Source organism: Drosophila sulfurigaster, chromosome 3 (assembly GCF_023558435.1).
Source record: "Drosophila sulfurigaster albostrigata strain 15112-1811.04 chromosome 3, ASM2355843v2, whole genome shotgun sequence".
NCBI classification, from domain to species: Eukaryota; Metazoa; Arthropoda; class Insecta; order Diptera; family Drosophilidae; genus Drosophila; species Drosophila sulfurigaster.
Window position 1 is genome coordinate 51,016,105 of NC_084883.1, and position 25,723 is coordinate 51,041,827.

A 25,723-nucleotide genomic window follows, 5' to 3' on the forward strand; every position below is an offset into this window, starting at 1 on the left:
AAGCAGTCAGCTGTTTTAAAACGAACTGGCAACACTCTGAATAGAAGAATATTTTTGCCAAAAAGTTATCTTAGTTTTTTTCGTTCATTTTGTTTATTTGCACGCGACAAAGAATAATTGCAACAATTCTGCGCAAAATCAAAGCGACGCTGCAACGCAAGAAGCCCCGACACAAGCGAAAGCAAGACCAGCAACAGGCACAAACAGCTCCCCGCCTACAGGAGACAACAAAGCACCAAATCGCAGAAGATATGGAAAGCAATCTGAATCGAATGATTAATCAAACGCTGCGGCATCCGCTCAGCGGGCAGCTCAGCAAGTACACAAATGTAATGAAGGGTGAGTGCACTTGAAGTAATAGAAGTTATATAGCTAATAACATACAATTGCAGGCTGGCAGTATCGTTGGTTTACAGTGGATGCCAAGACGGGATTCCTCAGTTATTATCTCTGCGATTCGTCGGCGGTGGGCGATGATATTGCTCCCTCACCTCATGTGCTCGCCAATACGCCGCGTGGTCAGGTGCAATTGGCTGGTGCCGTTGTCTATCCCAGCGACGAGGATTCGCGCACATTTTCCATTGCCTGTGCCTCCGGAGACACCGTGAAATTGCGTGCCAACGATGCCCGTGCTCGCCAGGAATGGGTGGATGGACTGCGTGCCGTGGTCGAGAGTCACACAAAGGCCATGGACATTAGCAACTCGTCGCCGCTGCCAGCGCGTGAACTTCTCGCCGCCTCCGATGCCATGGTCTCTGCTCGCCAAGCTCTGTTTCTCACCGAGCAATGGTGAGTTACCCTCTTGGAATTCCCTTTTCCTATAGATTATTATCATCTGTTTTACTTGCAGTAACGCTTCGCTGGCGCGCGCCATTGAAAACATTGACTGTGCTTCCTTCTCGCCCACGGATCCCGATCTCTTGCTGCTCAAAGCCATCTCCACGGCCAGCACACAGTGTCTGCATCAATGCCTTGGCCTGCTGCAACGCCATCAGGAGATCAATCAGCCCAGTGCCGAGATAACGCCCACCAGCATCATTCCCGTGACCTACCAATAGCGATTGCAAATGATATGCGATAGCTAAGCTAATCTGTATTACATTTTAAAAGCAATAAAGCAGCCTTGTTGTGTGAATATTCCAAAGAGTCAGAGAAGTTGCATCATCTTGGGAATACCCACAATTTGAGGAGGGAAGCATGCGGTGGAATAACCAATAAGTATATTTGTAATGAGGATTGTTATTCACTGGAAATTGAAGTAAGTTAAATTAGGAATTCAGTTCTGAAAGATGTGATTACTTTGGAGCTATTGGGAATTCCCCTTAAATTAATTGACGCGAAAGGTTCTTCCACGTTAATTAAATTACTATAATACCGAATAAATTTTAGTTGAATTATAAATTAGTAAATTGTTTTAACCCTTTCGGGACTACTGGGACAATACGTCCCAAAATTTTTCATTGCATCGTATTTTCTATAATTTTAATGCTAGAGCACTTGTGAAATATCCCAAACACAGTTTTAAGTGTCTATTTCATAATGTAAACAAAAAAAGTAACGGTGAATATCTTCAGATTGGGATTATATGTCCCAGGATAAAAGGACGAATTCAGGATTTCCAAGTATGCAGTACATAATTATTTCTAGTCATCTTTCAGAATCTGAAAAAGGATTTTCTCTAACTATCTTGGTTTTCGAAATAAAACCCCGTCCCGAAAGGGTTAAAGTCTATTTGAAATCAGGGAAAAATACAGTATGAATATGGATCATGAAAGAAAAAGAGCTTTTGGAAATAGTACAATGAAGAACACAATATGATTAAGAGCATAATAAGGTTGAATTATAAAATGATTAACATTAAAAGGGTTCCAAATGATATATTATAATGTCGAAATTTATTTAAGGTGCTCTAAAAATGTCGCATAAGTTTAACATAATGTTGCCTTTTGGATTTTAAAATAGCATTTGGGACGTCAGATGCAAATTGTTTATTTTTTTAATTACAAACAAGTAAGAAAGTTACAGTCGAGTGTGCTCGACTGTGAGATACCCGCTACCCATTTTTAATAAAGGCAAAATATTGCGGTATCATTTTCAAAATATACCGAAAATACTAAAAAAAAAAAATACTAAAAATATACCAAATGGTATGTTTGGTATATCGATATAGTACACCATTCAAAATATACTATAAACGGCACAATGTGCCAGATTGTCGGACAAAGCAACTCAGACCCCTAGTAAGTAGGCGTTTTTGCCCATACAAAAGTATTTCTTTAATAACTTCCACAATTTTTATCTGATCGCAACCAAATTTTCAGGAATCATAACTACTACAGTACTTATTGTATATACCAAAATTCGTAGCTCTAGCTTTAAAATTATGCTTGTTATTCGATTTTTTTTGATTTGCGGGGGCGGAAGTGGGCGTGGCAAAAATTTGAAACAAACTTGATCTGCGTGCAAACATAACAAATGCTGTCGAAAAAAAATTATAGCTCTATCTCTTATAGTCTCTGAGATCTAGGTGTTCATACGGACGGACGGACAGACACACAGACGGACAGACGGACATGGCTATATCGTCTCGGCTGTTGACGCTGATCAAGAATATATATACTTTATAGGGTCGGAGATGCCTCCTTCTACCTGTTACATACATTTCCTGCCGGCACAAAGTTATAATACCCTTCTACCCTATGGGTAGCGGGTATAAAAAAAAACCCTTATTTAAAACAACTGCCTAAGTTGCACAATTTATAAATTCACAAAAAAATATGGTTGTTAAAATCAAGTGTGAGCATCTGTCTAAAAATAATACATTTAAAAATGAACTCCATTTTTTTTTTTATATAATTACATATTGCAGATATTTGGACTATTGGATATGACTTTGTCGACATAATAATAATTACAATTGGAATTCCCCTAAAAAATAATGAAATCCTCCCCCAGTTGGTTTTTATAAAATATTTCGTTTTATTCTTTTTTGTTTTTCATTTTTTTCATCAGTTTTTTTTGTTTTGTTATTTTTGATTAATAAGAACATTCATTTCGACATTTAAAGTTAATTTGAACATAAAGTTTTGCACTAAAAGTTGATAGAAAACGCAAAACCTGACTGAAGTCAAGTTTGTTACAATGATGATACATATTTCATATTTCCTGGAGATACAATAGAATTATATTAACCGATAACCGATTCACAATTGTCTCGCGAAATACTCGTAATACCTTTTTTTTTTTACCAAAAATTGGAGTTGGAGCGTTTTTTTTTAATATGGAACATTTAAAGTCTATCTTGAGGGGTGGGGGGAAATATACTTTTTTGTTTGATTTTTATTTTCGTTTAGTGTTTTGTGTTTTTTTTTTTTGTTTAGCGATTTATCATATGAGAGTTACATACATACATATATATATTTAATTTATATAGTATGTGGGCTATGGCTATTGCTGCTGTAAATTAATTAATTACTTAATGGTATTTCATTTGATTTTTATTTGCCGTTGTTCTTTCATGTAAAAAGTTTATTTGCTATTTTCATGTTATTTTTATATATTCTTGTTATATTTTTATTTTATTGTGTGCTTCAAAAACGAATAAGAATTTAATTTGTTTTGCCGAAAAGTACGCCTAAAGTTTTTTCTTTTTAACATAAAAATGTATATATACATATATATTAAAAATATATATATATTGCCAGACTTTTTTTTTTTGTTTGGGTTTAATTAAAAACAAATTAGCGAAAGTTGTTGATTTGCTTGGAGCGCTGAGAAAAATCAACAATTAAATAAAGTAAAACAAATTTCTTAAGTTACAAATTAATGCTAGAAAAGGCACTTTAGAAGAGAAGACATAAAAACTAAATTTAAAATATAAATTTAACTTTATAAATCAAATACTAATAAAGTCTAGAAATAACTATCAAATTGTGGAAATATTTTGAAAATCAGCAATCTCTATAAAGACGACAACAACTTTCGCTTTGAGTAAATTTTGCTGCTAAATTCATTGTCACAATTTTCTATAATTTGCCATTTTGCATTGTTTTTGTATAAATACATTTAAATTGTTTAAAAAATTCGCATATAATTTACATACAAATTTTTTTTGTTGGGTTTATTCTAACATTTAGTTTTTTTTTTTTTGTTAAATTTTTGTCTCTGAATTTAATTCCGAAAGGCATTTTTTGTGAATTTCATTTTTGTTAAGACCTAAACATTAAATTTAGTTGCTTCCATATTTTCAGTTTTTTCTCTTTTCATTTTTCTTTTAATTTAATTTTTCTTTTTTTTATGTTTAATGCACATCCAAAAGTTTTAGTTTAATTTTAATTTTAGTAATTTTGTACATGTTTTCACAATTAATTATAAAACTAAATAAAACTGGGCACACAATTGCTAATTTATTTTTTTTGCTGTTACAATACTTATTATTATTGGTTTTAGTTTAAAAATTTGTTGCGGGGATTTTTATTTTTTGTTGTTGTTGTTGAGTTGTGGAATGTTCCAAGGGGGATTTTGTTGTTGCTTTAAGTTGTTTTTGCATTTTTTTGTATTAAAATTAAAGAGATCGCTATTTATTTGTTTAAGTTTATGCGCTATAACATAATAATACTTTTTTTGTTTTGCTCATCTTGCGATTATTTAAAATGTAAATTAGAAACTATGCAAAAAGTGTAAGTGGACTTAAGTTTTTTGTTTGTGGTTTTTAGCGACCGAAACGTAAGGAACGCGCTTTATAAAATACTATATACGAGTAGTCTAAGTAAATATCCCATTCAATACTATATTAAAGTAAACGTTTTTTTTTTCTTTCAAAATTATGCTCCCTCTCTTTCATGTATTTTGATTGTGTTTTTTAGTTGTGTGGATTCTATTCGCTGCTTGTGGTAATGGGTTCCACTTTGATGTTGCTGCTGCTGCCGCTGTCGACGCCGCTGCCAGCAACCGTTGCTGCTGCGCCGCTGTGCGTCACTGTCGTCGTCGCTGTGGTCACACTGGTCGCTGATGACGATGAGGATGCAATGCCCACGCCCACTCCTACGCCCCCGCTGCCGCCCACCAACTCAGCCAAGTCATCAGCGAAAAGTCGCGTGGGGGAATATTCTCGCTTATAGCTCATCTCGAGTCCCAGATCGGCTAGCGGGGAGTGCAGACGCGGCGTTTCGCTGCGCAGCGGACTACTCTTTGACTTGGACTTGTCCAGGTGACTCAATCCAAGCTGCGCATGTTGCTGCTGCAGGTGTTGCTGTTGTTGTTGCTGCTGCTGTTGGACGGCAGAGGAGCCAGCGCTGGCTGACGACATGGAACTGGCACCGAAACCGGATTTGTGCGGCTGCAGATGATGCGGATGCACTGCAGCAGCAGCTGCTGCAGCCGCTGCCGCCGCCGCTGCGGCCGCTTGTTGCTGATGCAGCACATGTTGCTGCTGCTGTTGTTGCTGCTGCTGCTGTTGTTGTTGTTGCTGCTGCTGTTGTTGGTGTTGATGCAGTTGCAGTTGCTGCAGGTGATGCTGCTGCTGCTGGGTCAGCAGCGCGGCGGCCGCTGGATCGCGATGCAGTGCAACGGCCATGCTGGGCGGCAGATTCGGCATGAGACCGGCGGGACCGCAGGGCGAGGGCGCATGCCGGGGACCAAGCGACGGATTCGAGCCGCTGCTCAATGCCGGCGATATGCTTGCCCTGCCACCAGGTCCAGCGCCCGCCAAATGGGGCGGCAAATTGAAGAGACCCGGCGGCGGTCCCGCGTCGCCATGCTGATGCTGCGCCGCCGCTGCCATTTGCATCTGCTGGCGTATGTTGTGCGCCACAGCGGCCACCGCCGACATTTGCTCCTGCGACATTTGCTGATCACCCACGCCTGCCATGCCAGCGACTCCACCAACACCGCCGCCGCCAACACTGCCGCCGGCAGCGCTGCCACCACCAGCAGCTGCACTGCCCATGCCATTGGGACAGGCCAAAGCGCCGAGGGCCGAGGCGCCGCTGCCAACACCGCCGCTGCCTGGCATGGCGCCACTAGCGCCTGGATAGCTCAGGGTCATGTCCTGCAAAGGAAACACGGGCTAACCCCGTTAACAGTTTAGTGCGTGAAGGTTAAATACCACTAAAAATAATCTGTTACAATTTTATAATGCAACAGTTTCAATTTGAAAAAAAAACTTGTTAAGTTGGCTGTGCTAGTTCGATATGCATGCAATGCAATTAGATCACACCGTGTTTTCGATAAGTGCGAAAAATAACGTAAAGTTATCAGCTAGCAAGGTACGCAGATCGCTGTGCTATCGATAATTGCTGTTAACAGTCCAATTTAATGGAAACAGCATCAAACATTAAAGGCAAATCAAATTAGAGGCGCAGTCCTAATTAAATTGGTTGCCGTTATGAATTTTGATGCAAACAGGCTAATGCAATAATTGCAGTAAGCCAGCGAAGACAACCTTAAAAATGCAGCACTTATCGAAAGTTAATTGCAAGGGCTGGCATGATTAAGTTGATGGCAAAAATTATCGATATTTTCAAAAAAAGGTGGACGCCATTAAAGTTACAAAGTTATTTGTCAAGTAATGATTTGTCATTGCCGAAAAAATCATTCTTGAAAAAGTGCTTGAGTTGTCTACAAATATACATTTTTTTCTTTTTTTTTTTTGTGAAAATAAAAGTGTTGCAAGTGCAGTGAAATTTTGGAGTCTCAATTGCGGCTGCGTTACCTACCGAATGTCTTCCATAGGGTGGCATGTGCGCCCCCAAGCTGTCGTCCTTCAAGTCCTTGGTGTCGCGAAAAACAACCGTCTTGATCACGCCCTTGATGTGCTCATCCGGCCAGATACCCAGCAGTATGCGTTGCGGTCGACCCCGTCCCTTGGGCCGCAAATCGGGTCCCCCCATCGATGGACGGTCCGAGCATGTTGTGCACCCGATTCGCATAGAGCACAAACGTTGGATAGGGTATGTCATATTTGCGGGCTGCTTGCGACAGCGAAAGTCCCTCCTTGAGTACACTGAAGATGGCCTCGGCCATCGTTTCGGGTCGCCAGGATTTTAGTGGACCACGTTCGCGAAATCGCATATGATGCATAAGATTTTGATTGGTGTTCCAGCATTTTTGCCACATCGATTGCAATTGATACTGATAGCTGTCTGCTGAAGTTTGCGGTAAGTGACAGAAGTTCATATACATATACAGTCTATATATATTTTTGTGTATTTGGATTTTGTACAAACCTGCTAACGTTGAACCGGTGGCGCCCATCCAAGCATGCGAGTTCTCCATCATTTTTGCCTGCCAATAGAAAATGAAGAAACAAGTGGAAGAGAGAGAGAAATGACTTAGTGGGTCTTCAATTAATTGCATAACTCGCTTTAGTTAGTGCTCAATGTGCCGCCTCCACTATAACCATATAACATTGTATTTGGGGTGCTCTCGTCTAAGCTCGACCTATTTTCATTGTGTTCTCAGATACCCTAATATCTGAAATTGTTCTTATGAAAATAATGCGAATGTTTTTAACTTTGGTTAATAAGTGGATACAAATTTCATCATCTTTTTATATTCATACTTTTAGCATCTTCTGAGAATTGGAAACGAATTTCATTATTAGAAAATTATTGTTGGGGTCCTTAGCCTTTTTTCCTAATCGGATACGAATTTGAATACATTTCTATATTACAAGAAAGCATCATAAGGAATTGTTCTTAGGAAAATAATGTGGATACTCTTCAAACCCTTAGTTGACAATTAGAAATTAATTTCATTTAATTTCCAAATTACAAGAATGCAGTTTTCATTAAGAAGCCCAAGTGAAATTCAATACAGAGTCTTTACAATGTGTTCTGAGAATAATTAACAGTTTTATCAGGAATCCAAAATCACTTTCAAGAAATTCTAATTTGTGTGTATAATATCAAATATGTTGGATTTTTTTTACTTTTAAATATTTGTTTTTAATTTATATATATTTTTATTATTTACGTTGTATAGTATTTGATGATTTTTATTTCAATTATGATGAATTAGAAACATATTCCATCTTATTTTACTTTGAAGATACTTTTTTTTGTTCTATAATAAAAAGCTTTTTAATTTTTTCTATGCTTACTTATTTATATTTTTTTGTATCTTTCATTATTTATTATATGCTTTCTTTGTTATATTTCTTTTTTTATATTGATATTTTTCTTTATTTTGTATATATTTGTTTTTATTATTTTTTTGTTCTATTTTGTGTTCTATTGATTTAGAAAGACACATAAATATCTTTTATTTATACGATTGGATTTTAATTTGATCATATATGTATATCAGATAAATTTATGTTGTCTCTGATTTCAATGCTTGGTATGTTTGAAATTCAATTCTTCCTTGAAATTTATCAAACATGTAGCTTATGGGATAACTCAAGTTGATAGTTTCCCTTCTAGTTTGGCATATGAATGAGCAGAGTATTCTTAAGTCGACTAACTGCTAAAATATGTGCATAACTTGTACATATGTATGTAGTTTAGAACTTGTTCTAACAATATAATGGCTTCGATTCTAATGCTAACGATACATTTAACTGCAGTGCCTGTCCTGAGCGTTGTTCGAGTGGCAAACGTCATTGACGTTAGCGTTAACGTTACCGTTACCGTTACGCTTGCCGTTGTCGTTGCCGTCGTTGCCGTTGCTGACGCTGTCTATTTGCCGAGTACCGTTTGCCGAGTGCCTCGTATTGAATTCACTAATTGCATAACAAAGTAACATTTGCATATTGTGCTACATATCCTTAAACGTGTCTATATGCTGCTTCTCATCATCATCATCATCATCGTGCACTCTACACTGCACTACAAGGTGCTCTGTCTGTCTGTGTATGTGTGTGTGTGTTTGTGTGCGGCTTGTCAATAACTTCATTACAAAAATTTCGCATCATAAAACATATCGCAAGAGTGTACTTGGAGAGCCGACTCGGGTCCGGAGGGCCTCAAGAGGCGACCACTTGTGCCCATTTAGGCTAAGTATTACTTGTAAGTTTGCCATGTGACTGCGTGGCTGAGTAGCAGTTTAGTTGTGTTATTCTCATTCTTTTTATTGTTCATTTTAGCTTGGCTAGTTTGCTATTCTATTCGCCGTAGTCGTATGAGTAATAATAACATAACAGCTGCCAGACAATGCGCAGTGTTTTGGATGTTCTTTGCATACTTTTTGTTGCATACTTTTATGGGCGTCAGACATGCACGTTGCGCCTCAGTTCGCCATTTACTTTTGTGCCTTATTATATTAGCAAATTATATATTACTTAGCTGTATTAGCTACTGTTTTTTCTCTTCTTTTCCCAAATTACTTTATTTACCATGCCAAAGGGTGAGACGTGAATACTTAGAGCAAGAATTTCGATACTTTCACATTATTTAAGTTTCTACTAAATAATATATAATAAAACAAGGACTATAACTTTTAAATATTGAAGTCGCTTTTGTGATTTATTATATTAGCCAATTATATATTACTTAGCTGCATTAGCTACTGTTTTTTATCTACTTTTCCCAAATTACTTTATTTACCATGGTATAGGGTGAGGTTACAGAGAAGAATTTCGATACTTTCCATAGAGTTTGGTTAAATTTGTTTTTCCAATTTTTTAAATAATGTTTAAGATAAGCTAAAAGTTTTCTCTTTAGTTGAAATTTCTTAATGGTTGAAATTTTCTAATATATGCTGTTTTGAATTTAATTTTAATAAAGATTTTAAGGGTTTGCTAGAACACATCCTTTAAAGTATTATTTTGTTTTCTACTCTAAACAAATATATATATCTCCTTGATATCCTAATCAACAGCTGAGTTAGCCATGTCCGTCTGTACGTCCGTCGGTTTGGACATTCAGATCACAAAGACGAAAAGAGATACACCTAGATATCATTGAAGTTTGTTTCCAAATTCCCACTTCCGTTCCCGCACATCGAAAAAAGTCGAGCAAAGCGTAGTTTGAAATTTTTTTGTACACAATAACTACAATAAGTATGAAAGTGTGGTTGCAATCAGATAAAAATTGTTATTTAAGAAATTCTTTTGTATGGGAAAAAACTTCTTTAAATCGGGTCTTAGCTTCTTTGGCTGACAATCTTGTATGTATATTTTGAGCTTTATGGTATATATTGAATGTAAACCTATATCTATATACAAAGTATAGCCTCCGATACGTTTTTAGTATTTTTGCGGTATATTCATTTAGTATAAAACATTTAGTATTAAAACATATTTAAATTTCTTTATTTTTTTTAAAACGATACATGACATTTCTTTATTATACCCGCTACCCATAGGGTAGAAGGGTATTATAACTTTGTGCCGGCAGGAAATGTATGTAACAGGTAGAAGGAGGCATCTCCGACCCTATAAAGTATATATATTCTTGATCAGCGTCAACAGCCGAGACGATATAGCCATGTCCGTCTGTCCGTCTGTGTGTCTGTCCGTCTGTCCGTATGAACACCTAGATCTCAGAGACTATAAGAGATAGAGCTATAATTTTTTTTCTACAGCATTTGTTATGTTTGCACGCAGATCAAGTTTGTTTCAAATTTTTGCCACGCCCACTTCCGCCCCCGCAAATTAAAAAAATTGAATAACAAGCGTAATTTTAAAGCTAGAATTGCGAATTTTGGTATATACAATATATACTATAGTAGTTATGATTCCTGAAAATTTGGTTGCGACCAGATAAAAATTGTCGAAGTTATTAAAGAAATACTTTTGTATGGGCAAAAACGCTTACTTACTAGGGTCTGAGTTGCTTTGGCTGACAATCTGGTATATTGTGCCGTCTATGGTATATTTTGAATGCGGTACTATGTCGATATACCAAATATACCATTTGGTATATTTTTAGTATTTTTGCAGTATATTCGGTATATTTTGAGAAAATACCGCAAAATATGTTTCTTTTATTCAAAATGGGTAGCGGGTATCTCACAGTCGAGTACACTCGACTGTAGCTTTCTTACTTGTTTTAGTTGATTCTATTCATATGATATTTTTGTAGTTTATTCTTCTTTTTTATTGTTCAATAAAATATGATTTAAAAATAGATTACTTTTAAAAGTAGTAAACCAGTTGAAATATATGAATTTCTAATTTCTTTGTTTCTTCTTACTCATATAATTTTTTTCGTCAATGCTGAACTCTTAGCTCGCTTGTCTTGATTCGTGTCTAATCATTTATGGGCTTGGCTCACTTTAAGTGTTTGGCCGCATCGACAGTTTTGTGGCAGCAAGTCGCATATAATTATATATAGATTATGTAGATATATTTGTATGGAAATAGCAGCTGCCATATAATATTAGTACATATGCCACGATGATTGTGTGTGTGTGTGTGTTTGTGTGCATCAAAGCGAAGAAACGTTGCAGCCATCAAACCGGCAACAGCAACAGCTACAACAACAAGAGCAGGAGCAACATCAACAGCAGCAACTGCAACATGAGCGACAACAACAAAATGCTGCCACATACACATCAACTAGGCAGCCAACTAATGGTCCATTCGTGGCACTTGGTTATTGACGTTGGACTCGAATTGTATTAACAATGCATGGGCCCCAGATCCAGGGACGCAACTCTATATCGAGAACCTGGCCACTGAACTGCGAGTTGTAGGAGGTGGGGGGTGGAGAAGGAGGAGGAGAGGGGGAGGTAAGCAGCGACTGCGTTTGGCTTTGATGCAAAATCGAAACGTGGTCAACTTCATTTCGCTTAATTTCGCGTTGACTCTGCGCGCTCTCTCTCTCTCACACAGCGGCACGCTAATCTGTTGTGGGGTTTAGTGCCATGGAGTGGGCGTGGCACTTGTGACTGACTCAACGCACCTATGCGAAGGGGGAGAGGAGGGGGAAAGCGAACACTACTACTGCCACTCAGGTATGACATTTTGGCAGCGTCGAGTGCACCAAGACTGTCAAATGAGTTGTAATGAAATCTCGTTCAGTGCGTGTGTTGTGACCTGTGTGTGTGTGTGTGAGTGGGGGTGTGTGTGGCACAGTGTGTGTGTGGCAGTGTGTGTGTGCGTATTTTGTGCTGCTTTGGTCAGTTGCACATATAATAAATAAATTATTTGGCATTTGGCGTACGTATTATTGAAGGCAGGTGGATAACAGGCACAAACACACACACGCACACACACACACACACACTCTAACACACACACTTGCATGGAAAGTGCAACTGCGGCGCCAGCTGTCGTCCGTCTTTGCGACAAACTTGCGCATTAGCGTGATTAGTCTCAATAGTCGCTCGCTGGCATTTAGACTCGCAGCAGCAACCACAATAATAACAACAACAACACAACCTCGACAACAACAACAACAATCTTCCCCTTTCCGCATACAAATTTGTGCTTTGCTTTAAACGTTGCGACAAATTAAATTATCCAAAATTCCTTGCGTTTCCGCCATTTTGCCGCGACTGCGACCGTCTGGCTTCAAATCCAAAAAAAAATCATATAGTATATATATACTTGTGATGAGGGAAATTTAGGGTAAATAAAATACGCCCCCAAGTGTCAAGGAGCCAGGAAGAAGGCGTAACGTCAGTCAGAGAACGCAATCGAAACCTTTCGAGACACAAACTCTAAAGACCGCATCCGCATAATCGTTGAGGCGTTAAGCCCACACCAATTGGGCGTAAAAAGCTGTGCCAAAACGCAGCCTTAACGTCCACTTTGCGGCACTTCTCTGTGTGGCATGGCAAGTGGCAAGTGGCAAGAGGCATGTGGCAAGTTCTAGCCGCGGGGGTCGCTTCACTTTGCGGTGGTTGCTGCCACATTTTCTGATTCGCTCAGTCCAACATAAAAAAATACCGACCCGCAAATGCAATTTAGTTAAAATGCACAGCGGGAAGCGCACTCAAAAAACATTCTAACAGCAAAGGGCAACAAGTTCTCTAATATCTAACACCAACAAAAAAGGATGTGAAAATATAATAAAATATTTAGATAAGTTGCAGAGGCTGCAAATAACAATAATGAATAACAATTTTGTTTGTACTAATAACTTTGTAAGTTATGGAATTAAAACTTTCAGTTAAATTAAAGTGTGAAGACTTCATAGGTTAGGAAATGGTTGTTCTAATAATTTTGTAAGTTATGGAGTTAAGTTCAGTAAAATTACAATATGAAGACTTCATAGGTAAGGAAGTGGTATTAACGGATTATTCACTATTCTTTATTCACTCTTCTCTGTTTAGGTTTATATTTGTTCATTGTTTCAGGAAGAATGTTCAGAAGTATTGCTTTCAATAAAAGTATTTTGTTATAGTATGAAATTCTGCCTTATGAAAAGAATACGCAAATATTTATAAATAAAGATTATACAAATTTTGGTAAGATTACCTAACAGAATGGAATTGTATGTCGAACAAATAAGGTTACAGTCGAGTGTGCTCGAATGTGAGATACCCATTTTTAATAATATTAAAAAAGTGCGGTGTTATTCTTACCAAATCAATATACCTTAAAAATACTGAAATGTATCATTGACTATATTTAGTACATTGTACTACCAGAGACTACAAAATATACAATAAAATACTGAAATTTAGCAATGGCTATATTTATTACTTTGTACTACTAGTACTACATTTAAAATATACCATAAAATTCTAAAATGTATCAATGGCTAAATTTAGTACATTGTACTACTAGTACTACATTTAAAATATACCATAGATTGCAAAATATACCAGATTGTAAGCCAAAGAAAAAAGGGAATGCTTTTTCTCCCATACAAAACAATTTCTTAAGTATTTTTTACAATTTTTATATCAGCAAAATTTTACAGGAATCATAATATAGTTGTCATAGTTAAAAATTTAATAAATACAAATATGATAAATATAAATAATGTCAATATTCACTCCAATTTCTTTAAATAATGCACATTCCTAATTTACCTTACTAAAAATGTTAAATTCTGAATATAATAATATTTATGAGAACACTTTTATTTGAGGCAAATAAATAAAAAGTGGAGAAAACAATAGAATGAATTATTTTTAATTTCTAGAAATTTTTCTTTTGTATAAACAGAATAGGGTATTGTGTACTACATATAAGGAAAGTAAGAGAATAAACATATTCAGTGATGCGAGGAAGCTAATAAAGTTGAATTAATGCATATGCTTTATAGGGGAAGTGTATTCCAAATTCTTACAGGAAATTGCCGAAAGTATTAGATGGTAGCATGTGTGAGGAATGTGTTGAAAACCCAAAATTAATTAGCGTGAAAAGCATTATTGAATTTGTTAAAAAATATCAATGTACGCATATGAATATCGATAAATAAAAATTAGCAGTGCATTAACATTAACATCTGCACTGCACATAATTATGTTAACTAACTTTAATATACACAGTTGCGAATAAATACTTAAAACAGAAAGACGTGTTTTATTTTACGCTTCACCCAAGACTTTCTTGCCGAACCAACTCGGTTCAACAGGTTATGGGCCCAGGCACGGCTTGGTAGTGAAGTGCGCGGTTACGAACTGTGGTGAAATTATAAAGACATTCGCAAGGAATTGTGGTGTGACGCAAATAGCAAAATGAGTGCGATGTACAGTATGTCAAGAAACTCTTTACACACTGAAAAAAACACATATTTTTTGACTTTGCATGCAAAAATAACGCCTTTAGTTATTATTTTTCAATTTTTTTTTAATGCAGATCTATTATTTAGTAAATTTCAAATTAGTATGTACAAAAATAAAAACAATACAACGAAAGGGAACATTTTAAATCAACAAAATATGAGTTTACACATTTTTGACACTGTCAAGAAAGTGTTTACACACTTTAGTTTTCGATTCTGTTTTGTTCTATTTTTCGTAAAAACTGTACTTTATTGTTAACTATGCTTATGCACTATTCGCTATTTTTGCATTCCTTTTCATTCAATTGCGAAATCTTGCTACGTTCTTGTCAAAAAGCTGATTTTTAAATTATTTAACATACCTGGAGCTGGTTTGACTCTTGACGTTACCCAATTGACTTATTATAGTCACAAAATTGGAGAATCTGTAGCTTAGCTAGTGGAGCTACTTGGGGTATCGCGAAAAATAATTTATAATGCTCCAAATCGAGCCGAAAATTAAGAAAAACTGCAAGCAAAGTATGGAAATGGTCGAAAATGGATATTGACGAGCGAGCATACCGCCTTAAAATGGGCAAGGTCCGTCAAAACCCCCAAATTTTGATCAGGACCCTTGCCAAGGAGTTGGAAGAAGGGTGTGACACGATCAATTCACATGAAACCGTCCGGCAACTAATTCTGCGGAACAAATACTATTTTCCCAATTTTACTGTCAGAATGATGTTGCGCTGATGTAAGGCTGTTAACGGCTTGTGCCATACTCTAGTTGGTCAATCATTGTAGTATAGCATTTTTTTTGGTTTGGACATAGAATACGACGTCATCCCAATAGTTGTCCGGCGTGATTTTCATGTTAAAAGCCAAAATTTAAGCGTTTTCAACATTTACTTTCGAAAGCAGCGGCCTCTTACGCGCAACCGTTTCAACGGTTGAAGAGTGTTTGCTCCGCAGAATTAGTTGCCGGAGGGTTTCACGTGAATTGACCGTGTCACACCCTTCTTCCAACTCCTTGGTGTGGGTTCTGATCAAAATTTGGGGGTTTTGACGAACCATGCCCATAATAAGGCGGTCTGCCCGCTCGTCAATATCCATTTTTCGACCATTTCCACACTTTGCTTGCAGTTTGTCTTCATTTTCGGCTCGATTAGGAGCATTATAAATTATTTTTCGCGATACCCTAATCAGCTCCACTAGCTAAGCTACAGATTCTCCAATTTTGTGACTATAATAAGTCAATTGGGTAACGTCAAGAGTCAAACCAGCTCCAGGTATGTTAAATAATTTAAAAATCAGCTTTTTGACAAGTGCGTAGCAAGATTTCGCAATTGAATGAAAAGGAATGCAAAAATAGCGAATAGTGCATAAGCATAGTTAACAATAAAGTACAGTTTTTACGAAAAATAGAACAAAACAGAATCGAAAACTAAAGTGTGTAAACACTTTCTTGACAGTGTCAAAAATGTGTAAACTCATATTTTGTTGATTTAAAATGTTCCCTTTCGTTGTATTGTTTTTATTTTTGTACATACTAATTTGAAATTTGCTAAATAATAGATCTGCATTAAAAAAATATTGAAAAATAATAATTAAAGGCATTATTTTTGCATGCAAAGTCAAAAAAATATGTGTTTTTTTCAGTGTGTAAAGAGTTTCTTGACATACTGTATCAAATAGAAAAGTTGGAGGAAAACAATTATGATGCTTGGAGCATCCAAATGAAGAGTGTGCTGATACATGCAGAGCTATGGGATGTTGTGTCCGAGGATCCACAAGAAGGCGCAAGCGAAGGCGCCAATAGGACGGCAATGGATAAGAAAGCATTGGCCATGATCATGTTGAGTGTGAAGACATCACAATTGAGTGCTATCAAAAGTTGTATAGCGGCACGTGAAGCATGGAATAAGCTGAAAGAGATCCATCAGCCAAAGTGGACCTGTACGTAAGGTTGCGCTTTACAAAAGGTTGCTCAACTTACGCATGACGGAGGGTCAAAGCATGACAAGTTTCATAAATGTGTTTTGTGAAATTGTCGATCAACTCGCTGCGGTTGATATACAGTTAAATAATGAGCTACAGGCCATTATATTGCTTTCAAGTTTACCAGAAGAGTTTGACAATTTTGTAGTCGCCATAGAGACGCGCGACATTCTGCCTTCTATTGAAATTCTGTGTATCAAGCTGAAGGAAGAAGGAGAACGAAGAAAAAGTGTAGAGACGCAAAGCAACACGGCGGTCGCTTTTCTGCGACGCACAACCAAAGGCGCCAGACAGACGCCAAGAAGAAGAAGCACACAAACGTTGTCTGTTTCAATTGCGGCGTAAAAGGGCACTTTAAAGCGAATTGTCAAAAGAGATCGGTAAAGCAAGACGCAAAAGCGAAAGACGAAAACAAGCAGTGCAGTTTGTTAAATGCATTGGATGCAAGCAGTTTTTCCAAATCAAACTGGTGTTTGGACAGTGGCGCAACGAGCCACATGTGTTGCGATCGGCAGATGTTCACGAAGTTCGCAGAACATAGCGAAATGATTAGATTGGCAGACGCAGGTTCCTTGGAAGCCAAGGGCAAAGGTGAAGTTTTGCTAAAAAGCAAAAAGTATACATTAACATTGCTGAATGTATTGTATGTGCCAAAGCTGACGAGTAATTTTATATCCGTTAGCACAGCAGTGGCAAATAATTGCGTCGTACATTTCGGGCCGAAAAATGCAAAGATTTCACAACGTGGTGAAGTAATTCTGGAAGTTAACAGAACTGGAAGCCTGTATACGGTTGAGTCCGAGCCTAACAGATGTTACGCTGCCGTTAAGGCTGATGCAAAACTATGGCACAACAGATACGGACATGTTAATTACACAAGTTTGCTGGAGATGTCAAAGAAAGGATTGGTACGTGGGATGGAAAAATTGGATATGCCATCAGTTGCCTCATGCAAGACGTGCATGATGGGCAAAGTTCATGTGGAACCTTTTCAAAAGGCCAGTGAAAGTCGTGCACAATTGTTGCTGGAACTAGTTCATACAGACGTATGTGGACCATTTGAAGCGAAGTCTCTTGCAGGATCCAGATATTTCTTGACGTTTATTGATGACTGCTCGCGGCGTATCTTCGTGTATTTCCTGAAGGGCAAAGACGAGGTCTTTGACAAGTTCGTGGAATTCAAGAATTTGGTAGAACGGCAAACCGGAAAGAAGCTTAAATGTATTCGGAGCGACAACGGTCGGGAATATGTTAACAACAAGTTCAATAACTATTTGAAGAGCAATGGTATTGATCGGCAGCTGACAGTGCCATATACCCCACAACAGAATGGAGTTGCCGAAAGGGCAAATCGCACATTGGTGGAAATGGCAAGATGTCTATTGGTGCAGTCAGGACTAAGTCAGACATTATGGGCAGAAGCAGTAAATACGGCTGTGTATTTACGTAATCGTGCGGCTACACGAGCGTTGCCCAATATGACGCCTATGGAAGCGTGGACTGGTAAGGTGCCAAGTATAAGTCACTTAAAAGTTTTTGGTTCCGTTGCAGTTGCACTTGACAAGGGGCATCATAGGAGCAAGTTCGCAGCGAAGGGCAAAGAGTATCGCATGGTCGGATATTCTATGCAGGCGAAGGGCTATAGATTATATGATGCGGAGTCAAACCTGGTGATCGAGAAACGAGATGTCGTATTCGATGAGCTCAGTGGCCTACAGCAGGCAAGTGACAGCGACGTAGTACTTGACATGCAACCGGCAAGTCAATGGCAATCTTCAAATTCAGACGATGAAGATGATAACCAGCTGGGATCGGGTGATGACCACGACGAAAGCGACCCAGAACTTGAAGCTACAAACGAAAGTAGCAGCAATGAATCTTTTGAAAGTGCAAAAGACATGGAGATAGTGGAAGCTAATCCGACAGTACGAATTGGTCCTGGCAGACCAAAGATCATGAGAACGGGCAAGCCTGGACGCCCAAAGAAGATCTACAATATACTGGGAGCGATGGTTACAGACGAGGTAACTATTCCGTCATCGTACGACGAGGCGATCAACAGTAAACACGCAGCGCATTGGCGCGAAGCAATGCAGAAGGAGCACAAGGCTTTGATGACAAATGAAACATGGCAGCTTGCAGAATTGCCAAAGAACCAGCGCGCAATTGGCTGCAAATGGGTTTTTAGTCTAAAGCGAGATGCGTGCGGCCAGATTCAACGATTTAAGGCAAGATTGGTAGCGAAAGGATGTTCGCAGCAATATAGTGTCAACTACAGTGAAACGTTTTCACCGGTATGCAGACTAGAGAGTATGCGTTTGGTCTTAGCGTTGGCAGCAGAGTTGCAATTGTATTTGCATCAAATGGATGTATGCACGGCATATTTGAACAGCGATTTGAGAGACACGGTCTATATGAAGCAACCGCAAGGGTTTGAAGACGACAACCAGGCTGGAAAGGTTTTATTGCTCAAGAAGGCGCTATATGGATTGAAGCAATCAGGAAGAGAATGGAACTCGATGCTAGATGGAGTTTTGCGTAAACTTAATTTCGTTCCATGCGACAATGAGCCCTGCTTGTACAAACAAGAGACAGGAGGTAATCTTTCACTAATACTAGTATATGTCGATGATATTCTTATAGCCTGCAAGTCAAAGGAGGATTTGAACAACATTAAGGCAGCCATATCTAACGCATTTGAGTGTGTTGATAAGGGCCCATTGGAGCTTTTCTTGGTATGGAAATCAAACGTGATGGCGAGCTCGGCGAGATAACTTTGGGTCATACACAGTACATCAAGGATCTACTACGAAGACATGGTATGGAGAACTGCAGAGCGGCTGCGACGCCGTTAGAAGCAGGACATCAAGTGGCATGCGGTAATGACCAATGTCAGCAAGTTGATTTGAGGTCATATCAGTCAACAATTGGAGAGTTAATGTGGTTAGCTCTTACGACCAGACCTGATATTTTGCATTCAGTTGCAAAATTGGCTCAGCGGAATAAGGATCCGCATGTGGAGCATCTAACAGGAGTGAAGCATGTGTTGCGATATTTAGCTTCAACGTCGGAGTTTCAGCTACACTACAGCAAGTGTGGAAATGCGTTTGAAGGCTATGTCGATTCGGATTGGGGCGGCGACCAGAGTGACCGGAAGTCATATACGGGATATGTATATTTTCTTGGAGGTGGTCCGATATCCTGGAAATCGGAGAAGCAACGGAGTGTAGCGCTTAGCAGCACAGAAGCTGAGTACATGGCGTTATCAACAGCATGCAAAGAGGCGAGTGTTATGCGCAGACTTATAGTCGAAATTGGTTGCGGCGTAGAGGACACCCCAACAGTAGTTCACACTGACAATTTAAGTGCGCAACAACTGGCAAAGAATCCTGTGCATCACTCGAGGGCAAAACATATTGATATAAGATATCATTTTGCACGAGAAGTAGTAAGTGAGGGACAAATAGTTTTAAAGTATGTTTCAACGAATGATATGGTCGCAGACATATTAACGAAGAATTTGTCAAAGCAGAAACATATACATTTCATAAATTTGTTAAAATTGAAGTAATATTTGTAAATATGCTTACATTGAGGAAGAGTGTTAAAAAAATATCAATGTACGCATATGAATATCGATAAATAAAAATTAGCAGTGCATTAACATTAACATCTGCACTGCACATAATTATGTTAACTAACTTTAATATACACAGTTGCGAATAAATACTTAAAACAGAAAGACGTGTTTTATTTTACGCTTCACCCAAGACTTTCTTGCCGAACCAACTCGGTTCAACAGAATTGTATGCAAAAGCAAAAGCAAAAGCATTTGACAAATCTTTTGCGCAGCGCCGCATCGCGTTTTCTTGGCCAGAAACTCGAAGACGCGGATACTGGCAAAAAACTTGCATTAGTTTTGTGAGCCAACGTCGAGCTCATTTCCTTTAGCATATGCTTCAAATACACACACACATATATATAGAAATGCATGTGTGTGTGTGTGTGTGTTGCGGCAGTCGCACTTTTAATTTGATTTAGTCGCAAAACTTGCTTGGCAGTACTTCATTAAAATTTTGCAACAACAAATAAACTTGGGCTGCGAAGTTTTTGGCGCGCTTTTTGCTTGCTACTTGAAACATCAATTACAACATGCAGCAGCTCCACTGACAGCAACAAGCGGCATATTTCCGACCCAGTCGCGTCCCCCTCCGTCCCCTTCATCATCCCCTCCTCTATGCAACCTCATCTATCCATGCCAATACCATCAGAACACCATCATGCTACTCCTTAACCCTTAGGCAAGCCAACAAGCGCTCTGAAGTGTGCTAGGATTTCACTTGAAAACTGCAATCAAGTGAATTTCGATATGTATGCATGTGTGTGTGTATGTCCGGGGCATATAAAAACTTCATGGATTTAATAATCAAACCATCGATGGTTAAAATGTTGCTCGAGCAGCGCAAACATCCGAGTGCTAAGCACCAAAAAGGCTGCTGAGAAGGGGGCAAATCAAATGGGGACGTCTCTACACTTGTTCGTCATTTCCTGTACAATTTTATTATATTTCATATATGGATGGCTGTTGTTATGAGTGTGTGTGTGAGCGATCGGCAATATATACAGCTTACTATAGACGGATAACTGGCAGGGCAAATGTTGCCTCAACTACTCCACTGCGAGTCTCTACCACATATAAGTATTTATACAAAATGTGAAACGTTGCTACATTATAAAAGATGCTGTCTACACAAGTGTGTGTGTGTGTGTGTGTGTGTGTGTGCGAGTGTGTGTGTATGTATGGCAGCTGCATTTAGAACGTTGTATGTAATAATAACAGAAAAATCATTAAGTGCCCGCCCAGCAGTTCAATAAATTTGTGTTGCTTACAAAAGTTGCAAATGGAAAAAACATTTTTTTTTGTGTATTTATTATTTTGCTGAGCTAAACCAAATGATGGAATGTTGTTGCCGTGTGGCAAAAATAAAGCTGCAGTAATTAGAGAACATTTTTTTAAAAATGTTAGAAAAAAGGCGCAATTTAATAAAAAAAATGTGCGTTGAATGAATTTAATATTTTCAACAGTTTTGAATAGATGCATTATTTAGGTGCATTGATCTCAATTTAGAAAACTGTTGAGTTTTTGTATAGACGTAATATTTTCAGTAGTTTTATGCACAAAAGTGAAATGTTTTTGTTAATTATTAAAGTACTTTAATCTCAGTTTAGAAACCAAGCATATTTGGTAGTTAAATTACTGAATAAGTGTGTTTAAAGGAATGAAATCTGGTCACACTTTATAATTCTCGCTCTTTTTCTTTTGATTTGTGAATGTGAGGAAAGTGTAGAAACCAATAATAGTAAAGCATCTATTCTAGTATAACTACTTTTGAAGGAATCAAGTCTGGTCACACTTTTCAGTCTCTCTTTTTCTCTAATGATTTAGTCACACTTTATTATATTATAGGATCAATTGAGTATTTTTAACGATATGAAGTCTAATAGTATCAAATAAGTCTTTTTAAAAGATGTAAAGTTTGGTCTCACTTTATTATTTTCCCCGTTTCTCTTATATAAAAGTATTGAATGAGAATTTTAATAGACATTTTATATATAGTCGGGTGACATTTTATTATTCTCTATTATAATACTATCAAAAAAATATTTTTGAAGATATGAAGTTTGGTCACACTTTATTATTCTCTCTCTTTTTAATTTTTATTATCGAATGTTAAAGTGTTGCGAACAAAAAAAAACCTCAGTTTATTATAAAAGTCCATTGATCTCAGTTTAGTAAGCTAGCATATCTGCTAGTCGAGCTTTGCTAAAATCTTTTCACATCTAGTTTTGCCCGCCTTGGACTTTGCAGACTAATTGCCTGCAATCGTTGCACATCTAAACCCGACTCTTTTTCGCAATAAAACAACAAAACCGAACAAAAACAAAACAACAAAACTTTAATTTTGTTGTGCGCACAATTTTTTATCATTGTTTGTTAAAAACTGCGGTAATTTATACAACCGACAGCAAAAAACAAAAAGTTTTACAGGTTAAAATGCCAGCAATAAACCGATTAGCAATTGGGAATGGGTTCGAGACGAGAGAGAGTTGGGGGCTTTGGTAGCCACCAATCAATCGACAAAATAATGCGTTAACTTTTAAAAACCACAACTACAACGCACACACGCAACTTTTTACACACACAAACACACACACACATTGACGCATGCAGCAACTTTGTGTACGCGGAAAAAGCGATTAGAAAAACAAAAACAAAAACAAAAAAAATTATTGCATTGGCAAAGGCGCAAGAGCTTAGACATGCCTGCGGTTCTATGGCTGCTTTCTGTGCAACAACAATAAAAAGTTTTAAATATTGCAATCAACCAACTCACAGACATAAACACACAAACACACAGACATAGACACGCACACAAGTGCGCAGAAATACGCATTGAATAACCTGCGGTGAATTAAAGATACCGTTTTTACAAATTTAAAAAATAAACACTTTTTGCTTACACTAGCATTTGAAGCATTTGAATTCAAATTCAAAATAAGTCTAAATTAATTTTGAAGTTTGGTCACACTTTATTACTCTCTCTCTCTCTTTCATATAAGAGTATCAAATGAGTATTTTTAAAAACATGGAATCTGGTCACACTTTGTTATTCTCTCTCTTGATTTTGATTTTAATAAATATTAAAATTCATAATAGGCTCTACCAATTTTTTAATTATAATAGTATCAAATGAGTGTTTTAAAGACATACACTCTGGTCACACTTTTTATTCTCTCTCTTGATTTTGATTTTATACTCTTTATAAAGAGTCTGGCCACACTTTATTATTTGCTCTCACATATTATTATATGTGAAAAAAGTCTTTTTAAAGACGTGGAATCTGGTCACACTTAATTATTCGTTCTTTCTCTTTTGGTTTTCATTTTAACAAATATAAAAATTCGAAATAAGTCTAAACTAATTTTTAAATATTTCCACTCAGAATTCTATAGAACGCTTGATTTCAAAATTCTTATAATAAAATAATCAGATTGAAAAGTATTCTTGAATTCAATAATGAATTTGACTTAGTTTTGGCAAAGTTCTCAAAGACGCTCAAATATTGTATTTAATAATCAACTTTGTCAGAAAATAAACTTATAAAATAAACTTCTTATTATATTCTTGTGTGATTGTCGAATGCAATTGAAAACATCAAATTCAATTTAATGCCAATTGTAGTAAATTCTATTGAATGTCATAGACAAAAAAGGAAAGTCTATCGCTTTGCTTTGTAATGGCTTAAAACAATATTGGCTATTAGCACTTCATGAAGCAATAAACAACAACTGCATATTTTATTGTTCATTTTATTGGTCAACAACAACAACTTACTGTGAAAACATTTAACTTACTGTTCACAAAGTGTTTTCAACACACTTTTTTTTTTGCTTTTGTTGTTGTACTCGTATGTGAGTTATAAATCACGAATCTTTAATAGTCTGTTGCCAACAAAATCGCAAAAAGAACAAGGTGAAAATATTGAAAATTATTTGGCCAGCCAAATATTTTTTACCTATACATCGATCTGCATATATGCAAACACACACACAGATACGAACACGCATACAAATGCCATAAGCTGGACGATATAAAATGCTTGCCTATTTTTCGGCGCACAAATTGCAACAGACTGTTTTTTATGCATTTTATAACCGGTTGTTCTTGTTGTCGCCGTTGTTGTTGTTGTTGCTGTTGTTGCTGCTGCGGTTGCTGTTGTTGTCGGGGCACATTACGCGGCAGAGAGGCGTGTCAGCCGCCCATTCATGCTGCACGTGCCGCGCATCAAAAATCGCAGCAAAAACTCGAACAAAAAAAACCAAAAATGAGAATAAAATAAAGAGTTGGTTGGCCATGTCCAACCGCGCAGTTTATAATCTAATAAGCAATCAATGATGTGAAAAAATGACTGGCAAACCATTTTTAAACGCTGCGGTGCACCACACACAGCGAGGGGAGTCTAGGAGGGGGGAGCATGGTCTAGAGGATTTGCTGTGCACTCTCTACTTTTTGGCATTCTTTTTTTGTGTTGGCTTTCATTCTTTTTTTTGGCTGCACTCGCAACACAATTGTTGCATGCAGCTGTCGTGTGAAAAAAGGCAGCAGAGGATACAGGAAAAACAGATACGAGGGAGACAGAGGCCGATGGATTGACCGTTTAACAGAGTCGAGAGCCCAGAGAGTCAGTGGTCGCTTCCCGTGTGTGTGGCATGTATGTGCTTTGGTGCAACACTGTCTGCGTGTGTGTGGCAATGCACATAAACTGTAAATGCCGCACAATGACAGAGTGTCAATTTATTAGGTGCTACAATTTATGGCATGAGTTGCGCATCGCGATAGCCAAATGACCAAAAACTTCAGGCCGACCAAACAACCGAGCGACGACCGCATAACAATTTTTGTTGTTTACATTTTAATTGCATTTAATTGATTCCATAACAATTTTTTCTGCTACGCATTTGCAATTAATTAAACGAAATGCATAAACCAAAAATGAATTAAACATACATTTCATTTCGCTGGACTTAAAAGTTTGCTTAACAGAAAATGCGATTATTGTTGCCATTCCTTAAAATAATACAGCAAAGAAAATGTTCTGGATTTTTATATTAAAAAATATGCTGCACAGTAATTTGAAAAGGTTGTGAAAAGCAGATTTTGTGAGAGCTTGAATTATAGTTTTAGTTTCTATTTTATTTCCTTTTTTATTAACATTTTTTTTATTTTAGTTTAATGAGCTACCATAAATTTGTATCAAACTTTTATTTTGTTTTCTTTAAGAGCTTAATTTGATTTTTTTTTACATAGTAATTTGACTAAAAAAAGCTACCATTAAATTTGGTTATTTTTCTGTCAATCTGGTATATTTTGAATGTAGACAAATATTGATATTTCAGTATTTTTGCGATATATTTTTGGAATATGGTTTATTGGAAATGGATCAACTGCAGCTTTTTTCCTTGTTCTTTTTTTTAAGAGTACGATTCATTTGAAAACATTAAATGTTGTTACTTATTTGAGTTAAGTTATAAACATGTTATATATATTTAGTTTGCCTTAT

At 37.3% G+C, this 25,723-nt stretch overlaps 2 protein-coding genes across 2 annotated transcripts in view; one reads left to right on the forward strand and one right to left on the reverse strand.

The window, feature by feature from the left end:
- On the forward strand, positions 1-1,185 carry LOC133842615 (oxysterol-binding protein-related protein 11). Its single transcript, XM_062275794.1, has 3 exons — positions 1-339; positions 393-789; positions 851-1,185. Exons 1-3 carry the CDS (start codon positions 252-254, stop codon positions 1,056-1,058), a joined length of 693 nt encoding a protein of 230 aa, XP_062131778.1. The 5' UTR covers positions 1-251; the 3' UTR covers positions 1,059-1,185.
- Positions 1,186-3,354: 2,169 nt separating this feature from the next.
- The window catches only part of LOC133846358 (protein bric-a-brac 1), a 100,565-nt gene continuing 78,196 nt past the window's right edge, over positions 3,355-25,723 (reverse strand). The window contains 4 exon segments of the mRNA XM_062281300.1: positions 3,355-6,049; positions 6,717-6,878; positions 6,880-7,145; positions 7,227-7,284. Coding sequence (XP_062137284.1) covers positions 4,877-6,049; positions 6,717-6,878; positions 6,880-7,145; positions 7,227-7,284 — 1,659 coding nt within the window. The 3' untranslated portion in view covers positions 3,355-4,876.